General features: G+C 41.7%; 2 protein-coding genes across 4 annotated transcripts in view; one reads left to right on the top strand and one right to left on the bottom strand.

Moving 5' to 3' along the window:
- Nucleotides 1–1,031: 1,031 nt before the first annotated feature.
- Nucleotides 1,032–11,095, top strand: phf3 (PHD finger protein 3). Of its 3 annotated transcripts, none has more exons than XM_029521234.1 (16): nt 1,032–1,193; nt 2,452–2,702; nt 3,124–3,225; nt 3,326–4,649; nt 5,020–5,206; nt 5,660–5,702; nt 6,436–6,556; nt 6,665–6,821; nt 6,936–7,052; nt 7,148–7,270; nt 7,369–7,513; nt 7,626–7,812; nt 7,901–8,048; nt 8,138–8,227; nt 8,417–8,612; nt 8,715–11,095. In XM_029521234.1, exons 2-16 carry the CDS (start codon nt 2,468–2,470, stop codon nt 10,424–10,426), a joined length of 4,887 nt encoding a protein of 1,628 aa, XP_029377094.1. In that variant the 5' UTR covers nt 1,032–1,193; nt 2,452–2,467; the 3' UTR covers nt 10,427–11,095. The 3 variants fall into 3 exon arrangements, with proteins under 3 accessions (XP_029377094.1, XP_029377093.1, XP_029377092.1); XM_029521233.1 differs by having other exon boundaries at nt 5,020–5,281; XM_029521232.1 differs by having other exon boundaries at nt 5,020–5,290.
- A 147-nt stretch (nt 11,096–11,242) lies between these two features.
- The window catches only part of eys (eyes shut homolog), a 133,916-nt gene continuing 127,209 nt past the window's right edge, over nt 11,243–17,949 (bottom strand). Inside the window, exons 44-49 of the mRNA XM_029521794.1 lie at nt 17,210–17,376; nt 16,443–16,587; nt 14,306–14,480; nt 13,916–14,088; nt 13,659–13,820; nt 11,243–12,638 (exon numbers count right to left, since the gene is read on the bottom strand). Of these exons, the coding sequence (XP_029377654.1) occupies nt 11,446–12,638; nt 13,659–13,820; nt 13,916–14,088; nt 14,306–14,480; nt 16,443–16,587; nt 17,210–17,376 (2,015 nt within the window). The 3' untranslated portion in view covers nt 11,243–11,445. The remainder of the gene's footprint in view (nt 12,639–13,658; nt 13,821–13,915; nt 14,089–14,305; nt 14,481–16,442; nt 16,588–17,209; nt 17,377–17,949) is intronic.

Genomic DNA, 17,949 nt, shown 5'->3' with positions numbered 1-17,949 from the left:
GTATACTTTGACTCTTTTGCGTTGCCAACACGTTTATCTAAAAACGAGTGCTACATATAGCCGCAGTTCTGTTTCCAGAAATAGCAGTGAAACGTCTCTCTTCGCCGGAACTAAATTAACCCCAGAGGCTAAAGCTAGCCGCTCTTTCCCTAACAAGGAAAAACTTGGACTCGATGTGCGGACATGCATGCTCACACAAAACGCAGACAATAATTGGGCATTACAACAAAGTTGATAAAGTGACTACTGGCTCCATAATGTGGAGATCTGAATACAGTATTAACTTTTATTAGTTAACACCTGCTCAGCTCTCAGCAGATTCACACAACGCCATTTTTCCTCGTTATGACCGTCTCTGGTGTCTTAGATGTCTCGAGGATGTAATCTGATTTCAGGTTGGTCGCATTAAAAAAAACAAACAAACAAAAAAAGAAGTGAAGCAGCTAAACATTTCAACCTATTTGGTGTCAATTACATAATCATCAATTAATCGACTCAGCTTGTCTTTTACGTCACTTCCGGTTGAGTTTTTTTTAACGTTTTTTTTTTTTTTTAATTTAGCAGAAGATACTTGGAGCGAAGTTGCTACGGTGTTTGCCTAAACTTTTATTGACCTTTTCTCCAACCCCCAGGTTATGCTTCAACATGATCAGATGGGAACCATAAGTAGTTTTTGTTTGTGTTTTTTTTTTTTTGTGCAGTTTGTGGATCCCCCGCTAATCAAGCACATCTACAAAGTCACAGTCGGGTTTAGATCACCTCAGAGGCAATTTCCCTGTAGAATATAACACAACAGTCATTCCTAGGATCACTGCACTGTATAATAATTTCTAAAGTTTTACTTTAACTACATCCTGTTTGTCTTCCATTTTTCTTTCAGGTGGGTGAGCGGAGTCTGACAATCGTAAACAAACGTCAACTTCGCCTCAGACAACAGTTTGCCATCTGACTGAGATAAAGTCGTGATTAAATAGCATTAAGACTGACTAAACGGGTTTCTGGTGAACTTCGGTTCTGTGCTGTTGGCTGCCATGCTACCTGTAAACACAAACCACGTGACAAGCGGCGATGCTTGTCAGGGGCTTTGCAGCACCAGGGGCGAATGACGGCTGAGTTAGAGGAAGTTACTGGGACTAGCTGTGCTAGTATGTAACCCGTACGCGAATTGGATCCGACGTTGCAGCGAGACAGTGGTAAGATATTTTTATGCATGTGGGCCAAATATTTCAAAAGATTCCAGCTACAATCGTTGGATCAGATGATTGTGGGCGTGCTCGCCCGGTAGCTACCAAGGCTACAAACAAACTTGGTATCCAGGGCCTATGCTAACGCGACTTAGCAAGCCTGAGTGACAGATTTAGCGTCGAGCTGTGTGGCTGAATATTAATTCATTTTGTACAACGTGTGCTTGCTTTCATGGCACACGCTGTTTCCGGTGCAGTTTGGGATTCCAATAATACTACTTGAGTTTAAAACAGTGAATTGCACTGGGTGGTAAATTCCTCTCTTAAGTTCACATTAGCTCACTAGCATACATTCCCAACGCCGTTAGAGCGGGTTGTTGTTACGATAGCATGCTAACTAGCAAACAGCTCGCAGCTAAAACCTGGCCATACATTCTTGGTGTGGGCGATAAGTAATTTTAGATGGCACCGAGGCAACATATCTATATATCCAAAACAGTCTATTTGAAATTTGAGTAGCTAATGTGCTTGTTTATACATTGCTGAGCTCTGGCCTGCTCGAGTTGTGCTGTTGTACTTTAAGATGGTAACTTGCAGATTATTTAACGTTAGCCACACGCTAACACAAACAAACAAACAAAACAACTAACGGGGGCTAATATGAATTATTTTTCTTGTTTCCTTGTTGTAAACCATTTAGGCATACGTCATATTATCGACGCGGTACATTTTTTTGGGTAGGGTAAACATTGGCGACCCACGGGAGTGGCTAAACGTATGTAAATATATGTGAAACAAGCTAGCCATGTTGGCTCAACGTAGCACCCCAGCAAAGCGTGTACCATGAACAGCTGATGGGGGCATCAGACAAAAGTTTTAAGTTGTCTGTCCAACAACTTGAACGATTGATTTAATCCATAGTAAAACCTCTACAGTAACAGTTGTCCATTGCAGACCGTGCAAAAGTGCTTGTATCTTTTGTAAGGCTGTTTGTCAGTAGGCAGAGAGAAGTTGTCTCAAACTTATCTGGCCTTTACAAAAAAAAAAAAAAAAAAAAAAAAATTTAATATTTGCTTAGAGCATCAGTGGTGGCCCATAATGTCCTCTGAACCCTCATATGTTATCTAGTGTGATGCACATGATGCATTATAGGTGCATGGAAGAATTACTGACATAACTTTTCTTTGATCAAAATGGGTTATTAATAGTTCCCCCCCCCCCCCCCCCCCCCCAACTCTCACACTCCATCTGTGTTGTTCTAATGCAGGAAGGCAGCAGCATTCATGGATATTGTGGACACCTTTAACCATTTAACACCCAGTGACCAGTTGGATGACTCCCTGATTATCGGTCAGAATTTGGAATGTGAAGCCAGTAATGAGTTTGGTTCAGGACTCCGTCTAGAAGATTCACTGAAAAACATGCTCAGTGACAAAGATCCTATGTTTGGATGTGCAAGCTCTCAGTTCAATCTGCTGGACAACGAGGACTCTGCTTTTCAAGCTACTGAGTCCACGGGTATGTCAACAGAGAAAACGGATGGTAAAAATGGCTAAACGTAGGTTTGTACTGGCTCCAGATTTTGATTAAATACTGATTAACATAAGCGCCTACCAAGATTTCAAAGTGACTGTTTAACAAAAAAAGCCATTCAGAATTAACGAGTAAAATTTATTGGAGGTGTATGTTTAAGTCAAAACAAATAACTTGCTAACCTTACACTGAGGTTTTTTTTTTTTTTTTTTATAAAAGCTGAGTTAATACAGCATGTCAGGAGAATTTATCTGTTTCAATTATGTGTTTATCAATTTCTATAAATGTTATTATATTTTTATTAGCTGATGTACAGTGATACAAAAGCGTGCCATAAATCTGTTTTTCATTTACACATTGTATTGATTTGCAGTATTGTAAACTGCATCTATTTTGCTGTTGGCAGGCCTTGATGATAATTTAACACCCACAACTCTTAGCAGTGAACTGACAGCTACAGAGTCCACTCAAGCCAAGGAACCTGTTGGCAGACAGAAGAAACATCTACGTAAGTTGATACTTGTCTGTATGTATGTTTCAACCATAAAAATTATACATTTACATTACATGTACATTTATATACATTTTGTCCCTTCTTCTTTAAACAGAAACTAGTGGTGGTCCACCACCTGCTAACACATCCACTAACACCATGCCCCGAGGACGACCAGTTAGGAAACCAGCTAACAGGCTGCAGAAGTCATTTCTAATTGAGAAAGGGGTGAAAGGTGCTCAATTAAAGAATGAATTAATTCTTGGAGGACGTATCAATGTCAATGATCTTGATGGTGGAGTATGGCTGAAGCCGACAGTTGTATTAAGACGATTGACTGTCACAATTGGAGGATTCAAGATTGAGTTGCTTCCAGGCCCCTCCTATGCTCAGAATGTTGATGCAAGTCAGGCTGCATGCTTAGATGGTGGTATTTCATATGGTGGGGACATTGGTTTAACCATGTTGCCAGGTGATGCTGTCAATGTACAGAATCCCATACCTGAGAATGTGGCAGAAATGGATGTAGCTGAAAAGAACTCTGCTGATGATGCAGCCCTTGGTCTGGGCCCATATGTGAATCCTAATGATGTGCAGACCTCTAATGGGACAGTAGTCGGGAGCTCCTGTGCTCAACAGATAGAGCTTGACAATCAGAGCATTTCTGGGAAGCAAAAGCCTGTCAGTCAAGAAAAAGATGACACCAAACAGCCACAAACCAATGACAACAGCAGTAATCCTGTTAATGAGACTGATAATAAGGAAAAGCAACACATAGTGGCCAAAAGTCTACTGAAGTCTAAACAAGGACTGACTTCTAACAGGAATAAAGACTTGGTTTCATGTAAACCAAGCAATGCAACAAAGGAGCAAAAAGTATCCCAAACCCCAGCATCAAAAATCAGCCAAGGAGGTGACCTGCACAAAGTGAAATCTCCAAAAGAAAAGAAAGACATTGCACCATTAAAAAGGCCTGCAGAAAATACCCAAAGTGAGCATGCAGCTAAAGTGCAGAAGATACAGGGCACAGGAGATAAAGTGAAGCCAAAATTACCAAGTTCCCCAAGCTCCATCGTCAAGAAGAGCCCATCATCCTGCAACCGCGTTGGTGATCAGCAGGCACCAACCAAACGTAATCCTCCTTCAAATAGCTCCAAACTTCAGACTGCTCAACCAGCTCATGGTCGTCAGAGCCAAACATTAAAAATGCCTGAAGAAGGGGGGCAGGAAAAGCCCAAGTTGAAAAAGCCTGAAAAGATCATTCAAAGACAGAAAAGTAAAAATGCAAGAAGCATCTCTGTGGAGGAGCCCCAACTGTTTATCCCAGATAATGCTCCTGTTGTGAAGAAGGAAATGGCTGAGGAGCAACTGGCTAACAGTGAGACTGTATGGGATGGAAATAACTGTTGTGGCTTGTGCAAAAAACACCACAATAACACGTAAGCGATCCTGCTCAACTAAATATAAATATTGCTCAATTTGAAAAGCATATTGCTACTCAGACCGAATAGGCAATTGTATAAGTTACATGTGAATTTTATTTCTGTTCCAGAACATGAATTGTTGAAAGTCATACAGTGTACAGCACAGCATGAAATAAGATGAGATGATGACATTATGAAAGTTAGGTGAAAGCTAGTGAATCATATTTGTATTATTATAAGATGATCTGTTGCCTGTTTAATATAAGCATGTCTGTATAAACAAATTTAATTGAAAAAAAATTTTTTTTTGAACGTCATAGTAGACTTTGTGCTCAGAATGTTCATTTGCAATCACACTTTTTAATAATAGCTCTAATTTGGCTAGGTTCATGGTAGGCTGTGGTCGCTGTGATGACTGGTTCCATGGCGACTGTGTTGGTCTCGATCTGATGAAAGTCCGGGAAATGGAGGAGGAGGACCAGATGTACGTATGCTTGAAATGCTGTGAGGAGGAAAGCAAAAAGGTGGAGCCTGAGCCCCCAAGTGCAGCCAAACCAGAAGTTAAGACTGAGGTACAGGATCACAAGCTACCTCCTAAACCCAAACCAGGACCCTCCCAGACACTCACATCAGGGGGGGTCAGACCAGTAAGAAAGGTAAGCAGGAACACCGCGAGTTCTCATAATAGAGATGTTTGGTAATGGATTTAAGAAATTTAACTCTTTCACAGACAGACGTGTCATTTTTTTTTTCTTCCAGCTAATTCATCCTCTGATTTTAATCATAGCCAGTGTGTTACCACTACAAGGGTTTGTTGTCTTTTTGCTTTTACATGGCAGGAGGCTTACACATGGGGGTGTGGTTAACATGTACATTTGTACATTTTTTTTCTGCAAATAAAACTCACCCTGATTTTTTTTTTTTTCTTTTTCTTTTTAATAAAATATAAAATATTTACCTTGATGGCCAGAAATCTTCATATGTCTAAGTGTTTTTTTTTTTTTTTTTTTTTTATTACTCTATAGGATCCTGACAGAAGACAGTCCACAGATGTAACTCATAAAACAGGTATGTTGTAATAGTCTAGACATTTCAGCACCACAAAGTCTCAAGATTGAAAATTGTCTTTAATCAGATAAGAGAAAAATGTATCAAATTCTCATTTGGGGTCTTCTGAAACTAAATATAATGCTGGAATGCTACAACTAGCCATGTACTTGTTTGAGGTGCATTTCAATGCGGTGTGGTAGTACATGTGTGTGTATCATGTTGTCGGTGTGAAAATTCCAAACGAAGGTTGTGCATATTTAAAAACGATACAGATGTACCCTCCCCAGAAATTGCCGCCCACAGGCCATTGTTAATGTGTTGAAAACTCATATTTGAGTTTGAATTGAGTGCGTATATTTTGGGAGGTATAAATACTGATGTAAAACTACAGTTGGGGTAACGAGGCTCTTTAAATAGCTGCACACTGTTATGCCGCATGCCTCTGTTGTCACTGTTTGCTTCCATATTGGGAAGCTAGTGTCGGTGTCATCTTGCGGCCTACTACAGTTTGCCTACATAATGTTGTGGTCAGTTCACTTGCTGAAGATCATCAACTGTACAACCACAAAGGGAAGATAAATAAGCCTCTCTTAGAATTAGATAATAGCTCAAGATTAAGCAAAACATTTACACATCACCTGCGTTGCAAAATATGCATATTGCTTTGCATTGAAACTTAACTAATATGCAATCCTTTCAAACATAGCTTTGCTTCATCCACTCGCTACATTTTGTCACTCCATCCTCATAGGGGTTCAGCTGAAACAAGAAGCAAAAAGTAAGAGTCTGTCTTCAGCTTCAAAGAAACCTGTGTCTGTGGACGCAATCAGGCGAAGTGTGCGTGATTCTCTGAAAGAAATCCTTATGCAGAGGTAAGCATTTCATGTTTCCTAAATTAATAGAAAAGAGACAGATCTTTTGTTTTGGGCAAAAAATTGACAAGCAAGTGCATAAACCATCTGACCATTTCTTCATTTTAGGTTGAAGGAGTCAAATTTGAAGATCTCGGTGGAGAAGGCTTCTGAGGTTGCCAAGAAGACAGAGAGAGAACTCTTTCATTTGTATAAAGACACTGACAACAAATACAAGAACAAGTACAGGAGCTTAATGTTTAACCTCAAAGATACTAAAAATAACGTAAGTGCCATTTTAAATCAGGCAAGTGATCTGAATGCTTTGGCTTAGCATTTTAGCTTTAATATGAATGCAGTTCCATTTCCATTATCTCTATGTATTCTAAATGTATTTCAGGTCCTCTTTAAGCGGGTTCTCATTGGGGAAATTTCTCCTGCTAACCTAATTCGAATGAGTCCTGAGGAACTGGCATCAAAAGAATTGGCTGCGTGGCGGCAGAGGGAGAACCGACATGTAAGTAAAGCTAAAAGCATTTGATTTGACATTTCTTCATGAAATTTTTAAAAAATTTCAGTAGCTGTTTCAAAACACAAAATCGTCCCTAACAGACAATTGAAATGATTGAGAAAGAGCAAAGAGAGGCAGAGAGACGACCCATCATTAAGATCACACACAAGGGTGAAATTGAAATTGAAAGCCAAGAACCAGCAAAAGCACCTGAGCCAATAGAGGTAAGGAACATGCTAAATATTACTAACGTTTCATTTTCAAGTACAAAAGGCATAGCATGTCTGTTTTTTTTTTTTTTTTTTTTTAAATTTCTGCTCAGCTGGAGCCGCCTCCTAAAGTAACCGAAGTCCCAGCAGAACCTCCAAAAACCCCTGAGAAGAAAGCAGAGAATGAAAACGCAGAGAAAGACACTACCAGTCAGCACAAGTCTCATTTATTTGACTTGCACTGCAAAATTTGCACAGGTAAACACTGATAAGAGTAGTGTTCATTTTAGCCATGAAGCTCTATCTTTAGTGAAATATCTTTCCAAATATATAAATATAACAGACTTTTTTACTTTGTGTCTTCTGTAAGGTCGTATGGCGCCCCCTGTGGAGGAGGTACCTACCAAAGTGATCAAAGTAGCTACAACAGTTGTGAGGAGGCAGTCCACCAAAACAGAGGAAACAAAGGGCTCAACCCCTCCAGCAAATGAAGATGACCTACATTTCACTGTTTTAGAAGAGAGCTTTAGAAACGCTCAGTCAGGCTATGAAGGAAGGTAAGCCTTTATTTTGTGATACTCTATGTGGTTCTTGTGTGGAAGTTGCTTTTGCATACTGGCTCCACTGCTGTTATACTCCTCACAGGTCAGATCATGTTGCTGGAAGAGACGATGAGGCTGTTTTCCTTTCTAACCTGAAGTCCTTGTGGCGAGGATTCATTCACATGCACTCTGTGGCAAAGCTTGTAACAAAAGCTTTTCCAGTCTCAGGCATTTTGGATAACTTGACTGAGGTAAAGACAATAACAACAAATTAACACTATAACAGCTGTTGAAAAGTACTGCCACTAAGGTTTGCATGTTTTATTGTACCCATTACTAGGACCTTCCAGACAGCATTCAAGTTGGTGGGAGGATAAGTCCACAGATAGTGTGGGACTACTTGGAGAAGATTCGGGCAAGTGGAACAAAAGTGAGTTCTTGGCAGCTTTCCTTATTAAAATGATCATGCAGCCAAAAGCACAGTTGAGTGATTAAATACAATCGCCCACAATTGGTTGACAGTGATCAAAGCAACTCAACATTTTTCTCAGGGACTGTTCTCCTCTAGTTGTACATGAGTGGAAGATTCCACTGACGCGTGCTTTTTCTCTTATTAAAGGAGGTGTGCTTGATTCGCTTCTCCCCTGAGACAGATGAAGATGAAATCTCCTATACTCTTCTGTATGCCTACTTCAGCAGTCGTAGGCGTTTTGGGGTTGTGTCCAATAACCTGAAACAAGTAAAGGACATGTATCTCATTCCTTTGGGTGCCACTGAAAAAGTTCCACATCAGCTTGTTCCCTTTGATGGGCCAGGTACCCTGATTGCTGCATTTGTTTTCATTTGGATACTCATTATTCTCTTTGTAATTACATAATGTCTGATCTTTGAAATTAATGTATCTTTTCACTCGACAGGCTTAGAAAACAACCGTGCAAACCTTCTGCTTGGACTCTTAATTCGTCAGAGATCGAAAAAGGATTTTCTTCCCGTGGACATGAATGAAACTGCAAGGATTATTCCTGCGATCAGGCCTGTTACTGTTTCCACTAAGGAAACCAGAGCAGCAGAAGAGGAAGAGAAACTTTTCCTTTCTTCGTTGACTACTATGCACAAAAAAGAGGACAAACCACTTAACACTACTGAAGATGTTGATGAGCCAGTTACTGACACTTTTGAAGGACCATCTGTATCAGAGGAGGCTAACAACCAGGAATCACAAAAACCACTGCGCTTTCTTCCAGGTGTGTTAGTGGGTTGGGGTGGGGAGTTACCACCTCTGCCGGACGTAGGAGGAAAAACTGCAACGGTAGAAGACACCTCAAATAACCAAAAGGCAACTAAAACAGAAGCCTCCACAGGAAACTCAAAAAGTACAACAGCTGCAGCACCACGGGATCGTTTCATCATCAAGAAGAAAGAGGCTAAACCTGCTAAAGCTGAGTCAGAGTTCTCCAGCCCGACTGATACATCTACTGCTAACGGCTCCTTAGGAAAAGATGCAGCTCTGGTGACCCACGGTGCACACATCTCTCTCAAAGATAAGCCTCCAGATGTATCGACTGAAGCGTTCCTGGCAAGCTTGTCAGCAGCTCCGAGTGGGACTGAAACTAGCAGTGCTGCCTCTGCAAACAAAGGCGATGCTGTCCTTTTGTCTGAAACTGAAAAAGGAACGTCTGAAGGGGATTCACTGTCACAATCAAAATCCCAGGCTGCTTCAGATCAGTCAAACAGCTCAAAACCTCCTTTAAGTGGAATATTGAAAAAGTCTTCAGCATATTCAAGTGTGAATGAAGACAAAACAGCGCTGCAAGCGGATAAAGCAAGCCACCCAGCTACTTCAAGTCCTAAGCTTGTTCCTGGGCAGAGAAATGATCCAGTTACGCCATTTCATCAAGGATATTTGCAGCTCTCTCAAACTAAGAATAAACCTGAGGAACAAAATCAATGTGCTGTTCAATCGTTTCCTACTGACAAGGAGGCTCCTGGTGTGTCCCAGACTGGCGCTGCAGTGACTCCAGCACTATATCCTCCTGCAGTGCAGGGACCACAATCGGCACAAGTTCTCCCAGCATATAACAGTGCAGCACCATTCCCACTGCAACAGCAGCAGCCTCAGGTACTTGGCAGCTATGACTACCCAAGTGGTCAGCCTCCCAACACTTTGCCCACCCCGAACACCCAGGATCAGAATAATAGTGCGCCATGGCCTCAGGATAGCACTTCACATGCTCTTCAGAGTTACTCACAGTCTTCTGAACAACCTCCAACCTTGGCCAAAGACTACAAGCGGCTGGAGGAGCAATACAGCGACCCGTGGGAGAGGCCACGAAGCACAGAGCAGGACAGAGACCACCATGGGAGGCACAGCCATCACAGAGAGTCCCATCATGGGAAAAGGAGCCGACATCATGACCGAGAGCGAGAGAAAAAGCATGATCGCGGCTATGACGACAAGTACAGAGAACGGAGCAGGTACCAAGGACACTCAGAGGACCGTTACAGCGAGAAGAGGAAAGAGAGACACCACAGCGACGACTACAGCAGCCGTCACAGGGACCGACACAGGCACAGACGGGACTCTGATTATGAGAATGGACGGAGAAGTTCAAAAGACAGTTACTCATAATTATGGGGTTTCTTTGTTTTGCTTGGGAAGCCCTGCCAGCAACCGTGCAGGGCTCTGAGATGGACTGTTAGCTCGCTGGTCATTTGGCTGGTTTAAACCACTTCAGCTTCTTCGGCTGTTTGTGGAGGTTTTTGTTTTATACACCGGTCTGCAGCTTGTATGCCATTAACTTCAGTTACAATACCTTTTGTTATTGACAGTACAGTTCAAATGAGATATCATTTCAGTGGGACTGTGACGCTTCTCATAGATACCTTTCGCGCCAAGAAGAACTCAGTGTTGGAACAGTTTCAAATTTTTAACCTTTTTATTGTCTTGTTCCTATTGAGCTGCTCTACTGACTACAAATGCTCAGTAAATGTTTTCACAGTTTCACATCATTTACATGTGGACCATTGGGTAAGACGTTTAAATGAAGCTCAAACAGTTGGAATGAATGTAACAGAAAAAATGTAACTGATGGCTCTAAATAGCCGCTTTGCTTCATTTTCAACTTAATTTCTTTTAAATTGCTTAAATATTTTATAAACTTACTTTCTATCAGAAAAGTATGTACATTTTGGCTTGTAATATACATTAGAGATGAAGTGTGCCTTTGCACTGTGTGTTTATGTACAGTTCGTAATAAAGCTAATCCTTTTTTATGGTTGATTATAAAAGAAAAACTTCTCACTTGTCTTTGTTTAATGTAAAAACCACTTGGGTATCAGTGCATTGTTACCCTGATTAGATAGTGTTATCTATAAAAACATCTAAAGAATCAAACCTAGAACTACAGCTCATGTAAGCTAAAGCATTTTTTAAACATGTCCTGATTCAGATGTTGCACTAATGGGTTAAAAAAACAGATGACACTTGAGCTGTAAAATTAAGTTGTAAAACATGGTTAAGTGTTAACTTCCATTTAAAAAAAAATCCTAACAACTCCCAATGTTGGTAGTAGAGCTTTATAAAACCTAAAATGGCTTAAGAGTGTGTCACGTAAATTTTCTAGGTACTGGAAATTCAGAGTTTCACCATTATTCATTTCCCTCAAGAACATTAAAACCTTCACTATTTTTGAAAAACAGCAATGGCTTGGTTTCTCCAAACAAATGAACATTTTTAAGATTTCCTTCAAAACCCTTTGAGAATAACCCTGAGGTGACAGTTGATACAATTCTGTGTAATTCAAACCCTCCAAAGTAAAGCTGACCCCCATAGTTTAAGGCCACATATCGCTCGAATGGGTCTAAATCCTCAAAGAGGATTCTCTCCCTGTTCAGGAACACTTGAAGTTTAGTGCTGTTGAGAGAGAGCGAGACATTATCCCACTTGCCGCAGCAAAGTGTACGATTTCCAAAAGTTAATGGGACGGAAATTCTTTCTCCAAGATTTACTGCAATTTTGAGGCGGCCACTCTCAAGTCCAACGGCGAGGTAGTCGTCGTCTTCATGCTCAGCCTTTCCCATCCACATGATCAGACCCGCATTGGAGCTTGTGCGGAAGCTGAAGGAGACCTGTGTGAATTTTAAATTTCGTGTGTTGTATCTCGGGTCCCGGTACCTGACATACGAGTTTCCCATAAACTTGAGAGCGTCTGTGGATATGTCTTCGTCACAGTACCTCCCTCCCCAGCCTAAGGGGCACATGCACCGGTATGAGGTCCCGTTAGATGGCGTGCACAAGGAGCTGTGTTTGCACATGTTGTTTACACAGCTGACAGACTGATTGCACACAGTGCCAGTCCACGATGGAGGACATATACATGTGAATGAGTGGCTGCTGGTTGCCCTGCACACACCTCCATTTTGGCATACCTTGTATCCGCAGGCAGTCCCATCCCAGTCCCCAACATTTGCTCCACCTACTGCCCCCATCTCTGTTAACTCAAGCTCATGACCGTTGACTACAAGTTCTCTGAGCCCGCCGGTGAAGCCCACCGGCTCCCCTTCAGTTGCATCCGTGGAGACGAAGCTCAGGGTGGACACACCGCCGACAAAGATGTCCGTAGCAACGTCCAACGTGGTCATCCCTTCGGTCGCATTCTCCTTAACCACCTCATTATCCAGACTGAGGAAGCCCTGGTGACCGATTCGGCCGGCCTTCACTGTGCGCCAGGTCCTGCCGTGCAAGTCCACTCGCCCAACAGACTGTAGCTTGTGGGTGCCATCCCCCAGATTGTATCGCAGCTGGACAAACCCCGATTTCAAAGAGAGGCAGAAGAAGTCTCCTGTGTGTGGAAAATAAAAACAAGCCCAGTAATACACGTCAGCTTGCCTTCTATTTGTACAGTAGAAATGTAACGTGTTAACAGGTTAGATTACATGAAGGGCATTGTTCAAAGAAAGACAAATGATGGATCATTACACAAAAGGCCAACACAAAGCAATTATAAAATCTCCCTAATTAACTTGAGAAAACTAAATAAAACTACAGAGCGCTGATTAAAGTGTATGTCTCAAGCACCATCAATTCATACTTACTACCGAAAACCAGGCCCATATAAAAAGTGTTTGTTATTGGACATGACATGAGATTTTTCTTCTCTAACACTTCTTGTGCTTTATGTATACATAATTTATAGTTTGTTTTGATTTCATTTCATTTTACATTATGTCTTGGCACTCTCCAGGTCTCAAATATTGAATTAAGTCTGTGGGCTTGCTTTGAAGTTCAAATGAATTCAAATGAGCCAGTCTCATGGTGTCCAGTTGGGAATGACAACACTAAAGATCTATTAGACAATATGTTTGTTTTTGTCTAAAATGAGACTTAAATGTCACGTTTACATGGACCGATTAAAATGCAGACTGACATCAGACAGACTACCTTCATGTGACTCATTACAGTTGGGATGCAACTGATGCCAGTTTAGCTTCAGTGCTAAATTTGAAATCCAAATCATTTGTTAGGTATTGTAAATTTTCGCCAAACACACTGGTGGTATCGATTCACCATATGATGACAATATGCTGAAAATAGCTCTTTTCAGACACCGATGCAGTTCCATTCATTTTGCACATGAATTTATACATTAAATTATAACCCAGTATAGGTTTCTATTATATATTATTCTTTCATATATGCGCCAACTTAAGAATGACTTGTTGACACAACGTTACCTGTGGTGGCCGGACAGAAAGTTTATATAGTGCCACTGGTCCATATGCTGTGGCTTTTACACAGTCGACACAGTATTTTGTTTTTCACTATGAATCAAAAGTCTGAGTCTGGAGGCGAATGTCCTCACCAGCTCTTGCACCGAGATGCTGTGCAGTGTAGACAAGGATGCCTTCTGGTGATACGGGCTGGAACTGCAGCTGCAAAACAGTCCTGTGTCTGATACTCATGGGAGGGAAAGACATCCACGAAGACGTGTTCCCACTGAAGAATGGATCACTGATGGTCACGGCTGAGCAGACAAAGACAGCGCGGCAGTTCAATTATGGATTGGTAAAAACTCCTGGTCTTTTTAACGAAAAAATATGTTCGGGTGTAGTGTTCAACCTTGCTCGCAGTAGAGCCCAGCAGTCCCCAGGGGGCAGTGGCAGGTATAGCCATTTGGGAGAGGGATGCAGGTGGAGCCGTGGGCACACTGGGGAGGGGGTCTGTGTTCGGCATCACACACAGACACGCTCTCAGAACAGAGCGCTCCCTTCCATCCAAATGGGCACTGGCAACTGCACATGGACACAGTCAGACGCTGAGAAGAGCTTGTAAACACCGTCACTCCTTTTCACTGTACTCGCACTGTGTAACCAATTTTCTGTAGGTCATAGCTGCCTAGTCACGGCACGACATAACACAGTAAGGCCTTCATGTGTTACTCATTAGTTGTTGAGAGTCGTTACAAATATTCAGCGTAAACCAAAACATTGTTTTTTTTTTTTTACTCACTACACAGATGAGCCGGAGTCTACGCATGTTCCCCCGTTCCTGCAGTGAACATGAACACACGGTGTGACTCCACACTGACCCACACTGCGCCCGAAGGCTGGCTGTCCCGCAGGCTGTCCCAGTACTTGGAACTTTCTGTCTCTTCCTGTGCGAAACTGCACATCAAAAATGCATCCTGCGAAAAAGAACAAACACACCAGCAGGCAAACAGAATGTCAGAGAGTTATCTGAAAGAGGATTATTGGATGGAAACTAAATTCTTTGTTTTGCTTGTGTGGCGGCAAAAAAAGCGCACGCTAAAATGTGATCAAAATCTGAATTCTTTTTCGTACACTAATAAGGCCGAGAAAGGAAACCGCTCCATAATGTGTGGAGTGTTCGAAATGAATCTGTTTGATGGTTGTTTATTTTATCATGTGACAACAGGGTTTAAATCAAAGATACATACTTAAATCTGCACATCTTTATTCAATACTGGATTTGATGGAATCGTGCATCTACAACTCTCACCCACGTTTTCAGAGATTTTGGATCCAAGTGTTGCTCCCCCCCCCCTCCAGTCATCACGCATCGCTCTCATCATATTTGCTTTTTGCTTTCATAATTCAATTTTATCAAGACAATATTTGCTTTGGCCTGTACCTGCAGAGCACAGGGCCTTCTATAAATACAAGGCCTGAGCACAAGCCTTGTAGTCATCGCCACATGCAGACTCCCTTCTCTCTGCTGCATTAGTCATTGGCATAAACAGGATGCAGGGGAAATGTCATGCTCATTCATGAATATTCATGGCATGATGCTGTCTAGTTGGCAGACTCAAGTGATGGTTGCAGTGCTGCAAACGCAGACCCTCGCAGAGCAAACTAGATTTATAAGGAAGATTATAAAAGCCGGTTATTTTTGTTTTGGCTGCACACCCTGACTCTTTCAAGAGAACCAATAAAGTCTGACAATTACACCTTAGAGAAAATGTGGACTTAATGGGTTTTTGCAGGAAACATTTTCTTGCAAAGCTTTCACATTGTTTCAGAAGAATATTTTCTTCTAACTTCTCGTGGTAAAACTTAAATATGCCGAAAAATGACTGCGGTTCAACAGGTTCAAGATCTCGGAAATAACAGAACAAATGATGGCATCAAAGCAGCGTGAAATTGCAGTTTTAAGCAGACACATTCCAGCAGAAACACCCCTGTTTCTCCTTATTTGATTAAGAGCTTAAACTGGGTAACTGACCCCCCCCCCCCCCCCTTCCCTCACCCCAGCAGCTTCACTGCCACCTTTCTACATGGGAGTGAGGATCTGTTGATAACTGGGAGTGAAGTGCATTATCAGTGTGTTCACTGCCAGCCATCATGATTAGGGCTCCAGGAAGGTCACACAGATCTGATTAGACGCTCATGAGTTCTCATTACATCCTGAGCAGAAAGGTTATGGTTCCACCACTGTCGCCCAGCTCAGGTAGTACTTACCACCACAGAGGACCATGGCACACTGATACAGGGGCAAACTGATGCTTTGTCACAGCTGATTTGATTTTTTTTTTTTTGTTTGTTTGTTTTATTTGCTGAGCAGAAAAATGAATTATACAGTGATAAATAAGCAAATGCACAAAATGGCTCCAGTCTTTAAACATGAAAAGCTCTTGTTCACCTCATATGGATCAGCCATGACATTTATAATAACAAGCCTCATTGCTATAGTGCAGAAACTGCTGAATATGGTTATGATGATATTCATAGCTGTTGTCATTATTATGGTTATGGCAATTTTGCTCCACAGCTCAGCACATTAGCAGCCACAATGAATGCCCTGCAGAATACATTCCTACACCTGAAAGAGAGCATAAATGATGCTGACGATGACAAAGATTGTTTGTATGGCACCCTTGTTCAAGTGACCTATGGAATAGATTTGTCCCAAACACACAACTGTGTAGAGGAATGTACGTGAGGTCATTAAAGGGTGCAGATACAATCAGCCTCAAAGCTCTATCCTGGTCTGAGCCTCTAACTCCCTTTTCATTACACACCTTCCCCTCTGCTTACAAAGAAGCAGAGATCCTGAGAGAAACTCCGAGGCCCAAAGCTCTTCCTGCAGACAGCAGTGTTGATTTGTAATGAAGCCATAGCAGTCTTACCCCGAAAGCCATCCCGGAACCTGGAGCCAAGTGGGAGTAGCTCTGGGGCGTACTCATTATATCCACCGACAAAGAGCTGGTTGAAAACATTGAGGCCCACCAGAGGCCCTGGAGACGATCCAGTCCTGTTACGTTGCCCATCAAGCTAAAAAAGACATTGTTGAATGTCAATACAAAAGCTGCAGTCTTACATCTCTAAGTGTCAGTGTGGGAGCACAATTCATTTAAAGCCAGCCAAGGGTGAAAAAAATATATATATGTATGACCTTGAATTGATTACTGAGTTTTTCAGCCTGCGTCCACTGACTAGCAATAGAAGCTACTTTTGTATAGTTCCATGCTTTTGCCTTTGAAAAGACTAAATTCTTTGAGGCTGTGAGGATTTGGGCCCTTTGGCTGACTCCATAGCACTCTTTCTGCAGTTTTCAACTACATATTATTCAAACATCCTGCCTAACTTTATCATTGGACAGAAATTATTTGAATTAGATAAACATTACTTTATCGATTCATATCTCTGTCTACATCATCTGGTTCGAGGCTGATCTCTTAACTCTTCTTTGGAAAGACATTTGCGCTGCATGATAACAAAGTTGAATCTAATGTAATGCATCACAGGTGATGGCCTGGTGTGGTCACGAGTCACCTAAACAGTTCACTTTTCCGTTTCTATTTACAGCTTGCCTCCCTGAAATTCTCCTCCATCTGTGTATGTACGCAGTCTGTGGTCAGGTACAGTACCCTGTTTCCTCCAATCATGCAATCACCTTCAGCCATCCCGTCCTCTGAGACCGCCCAAACGTAACCGTGTGCATGTTGACCGTGCGGTTCAGTCGATCGCTGACTATAGTTGCTACACCTGATCCGAGGTTGAATTTATGGAAAACTCGGCCATTTCGTATTCCCAAAACGAGGAAGTCATCGCCATTATTTCCTGCAAAACACGAAACGTTTGCCATTATTACAGCAGACGTAAAATATTGGATGCACAACCAGCTTAATACGAAAAACAAACTCGGGTGAAAAGATGTGGCCTGCTTTCATTAAAACTGCCCCATATAACGTCTCATATATCACATATATACAAACAAGTGATACATCTGTGTGCTTGAAGATGAAATTTACAGTAGTGTGTGTTGTCTCGTGTGCACTCCCTCTCTGCTTGGTTGATTTCATGTAACTTGACAACTGCTGTCGAAAAACGAGATCTGCACCGTTAATGGAGGTTCTTAAAGAAGCCACTTCATTAGTCCAATTATCATGTGAAGTGTTTATATTTCATCTGTTCTTATGTTGTGCCTTTGAATTTGTACCATTTCAGATGCTGCCTTTCAGTCGTCTGACAAATGTTTTATTATTCATATTGCTCGTTTTTTTTGCTTCCACCATGATGAATTGTATCCTCAAGAGAAAACAAGTGTGGGAGATCCAGATCAGTGTTTTTTTTTTTTTCCCCCCCTTCACATTCTTTTGATGAAATATGCCAGAGACAATGACATGTTGGTTA

The sequence above is a fragment of the Echeneis naucrates genome, chromosome 15 (genome assembly GCF_900963305.1).
Source record: "Echeneis naucrates chromosome 15, fEcheNa1.1, whole genome shotgun sequence".
Taxonomy (NCBI): Eukaryota; Metazoa; Chordata; class Actinopteri; order Carangiformes; family Echeneidae; genus Echeneis; species Echeneis naucrates.
This window is presented reverse-complemented; position numbering and strand designations above follow the sequence as displayed.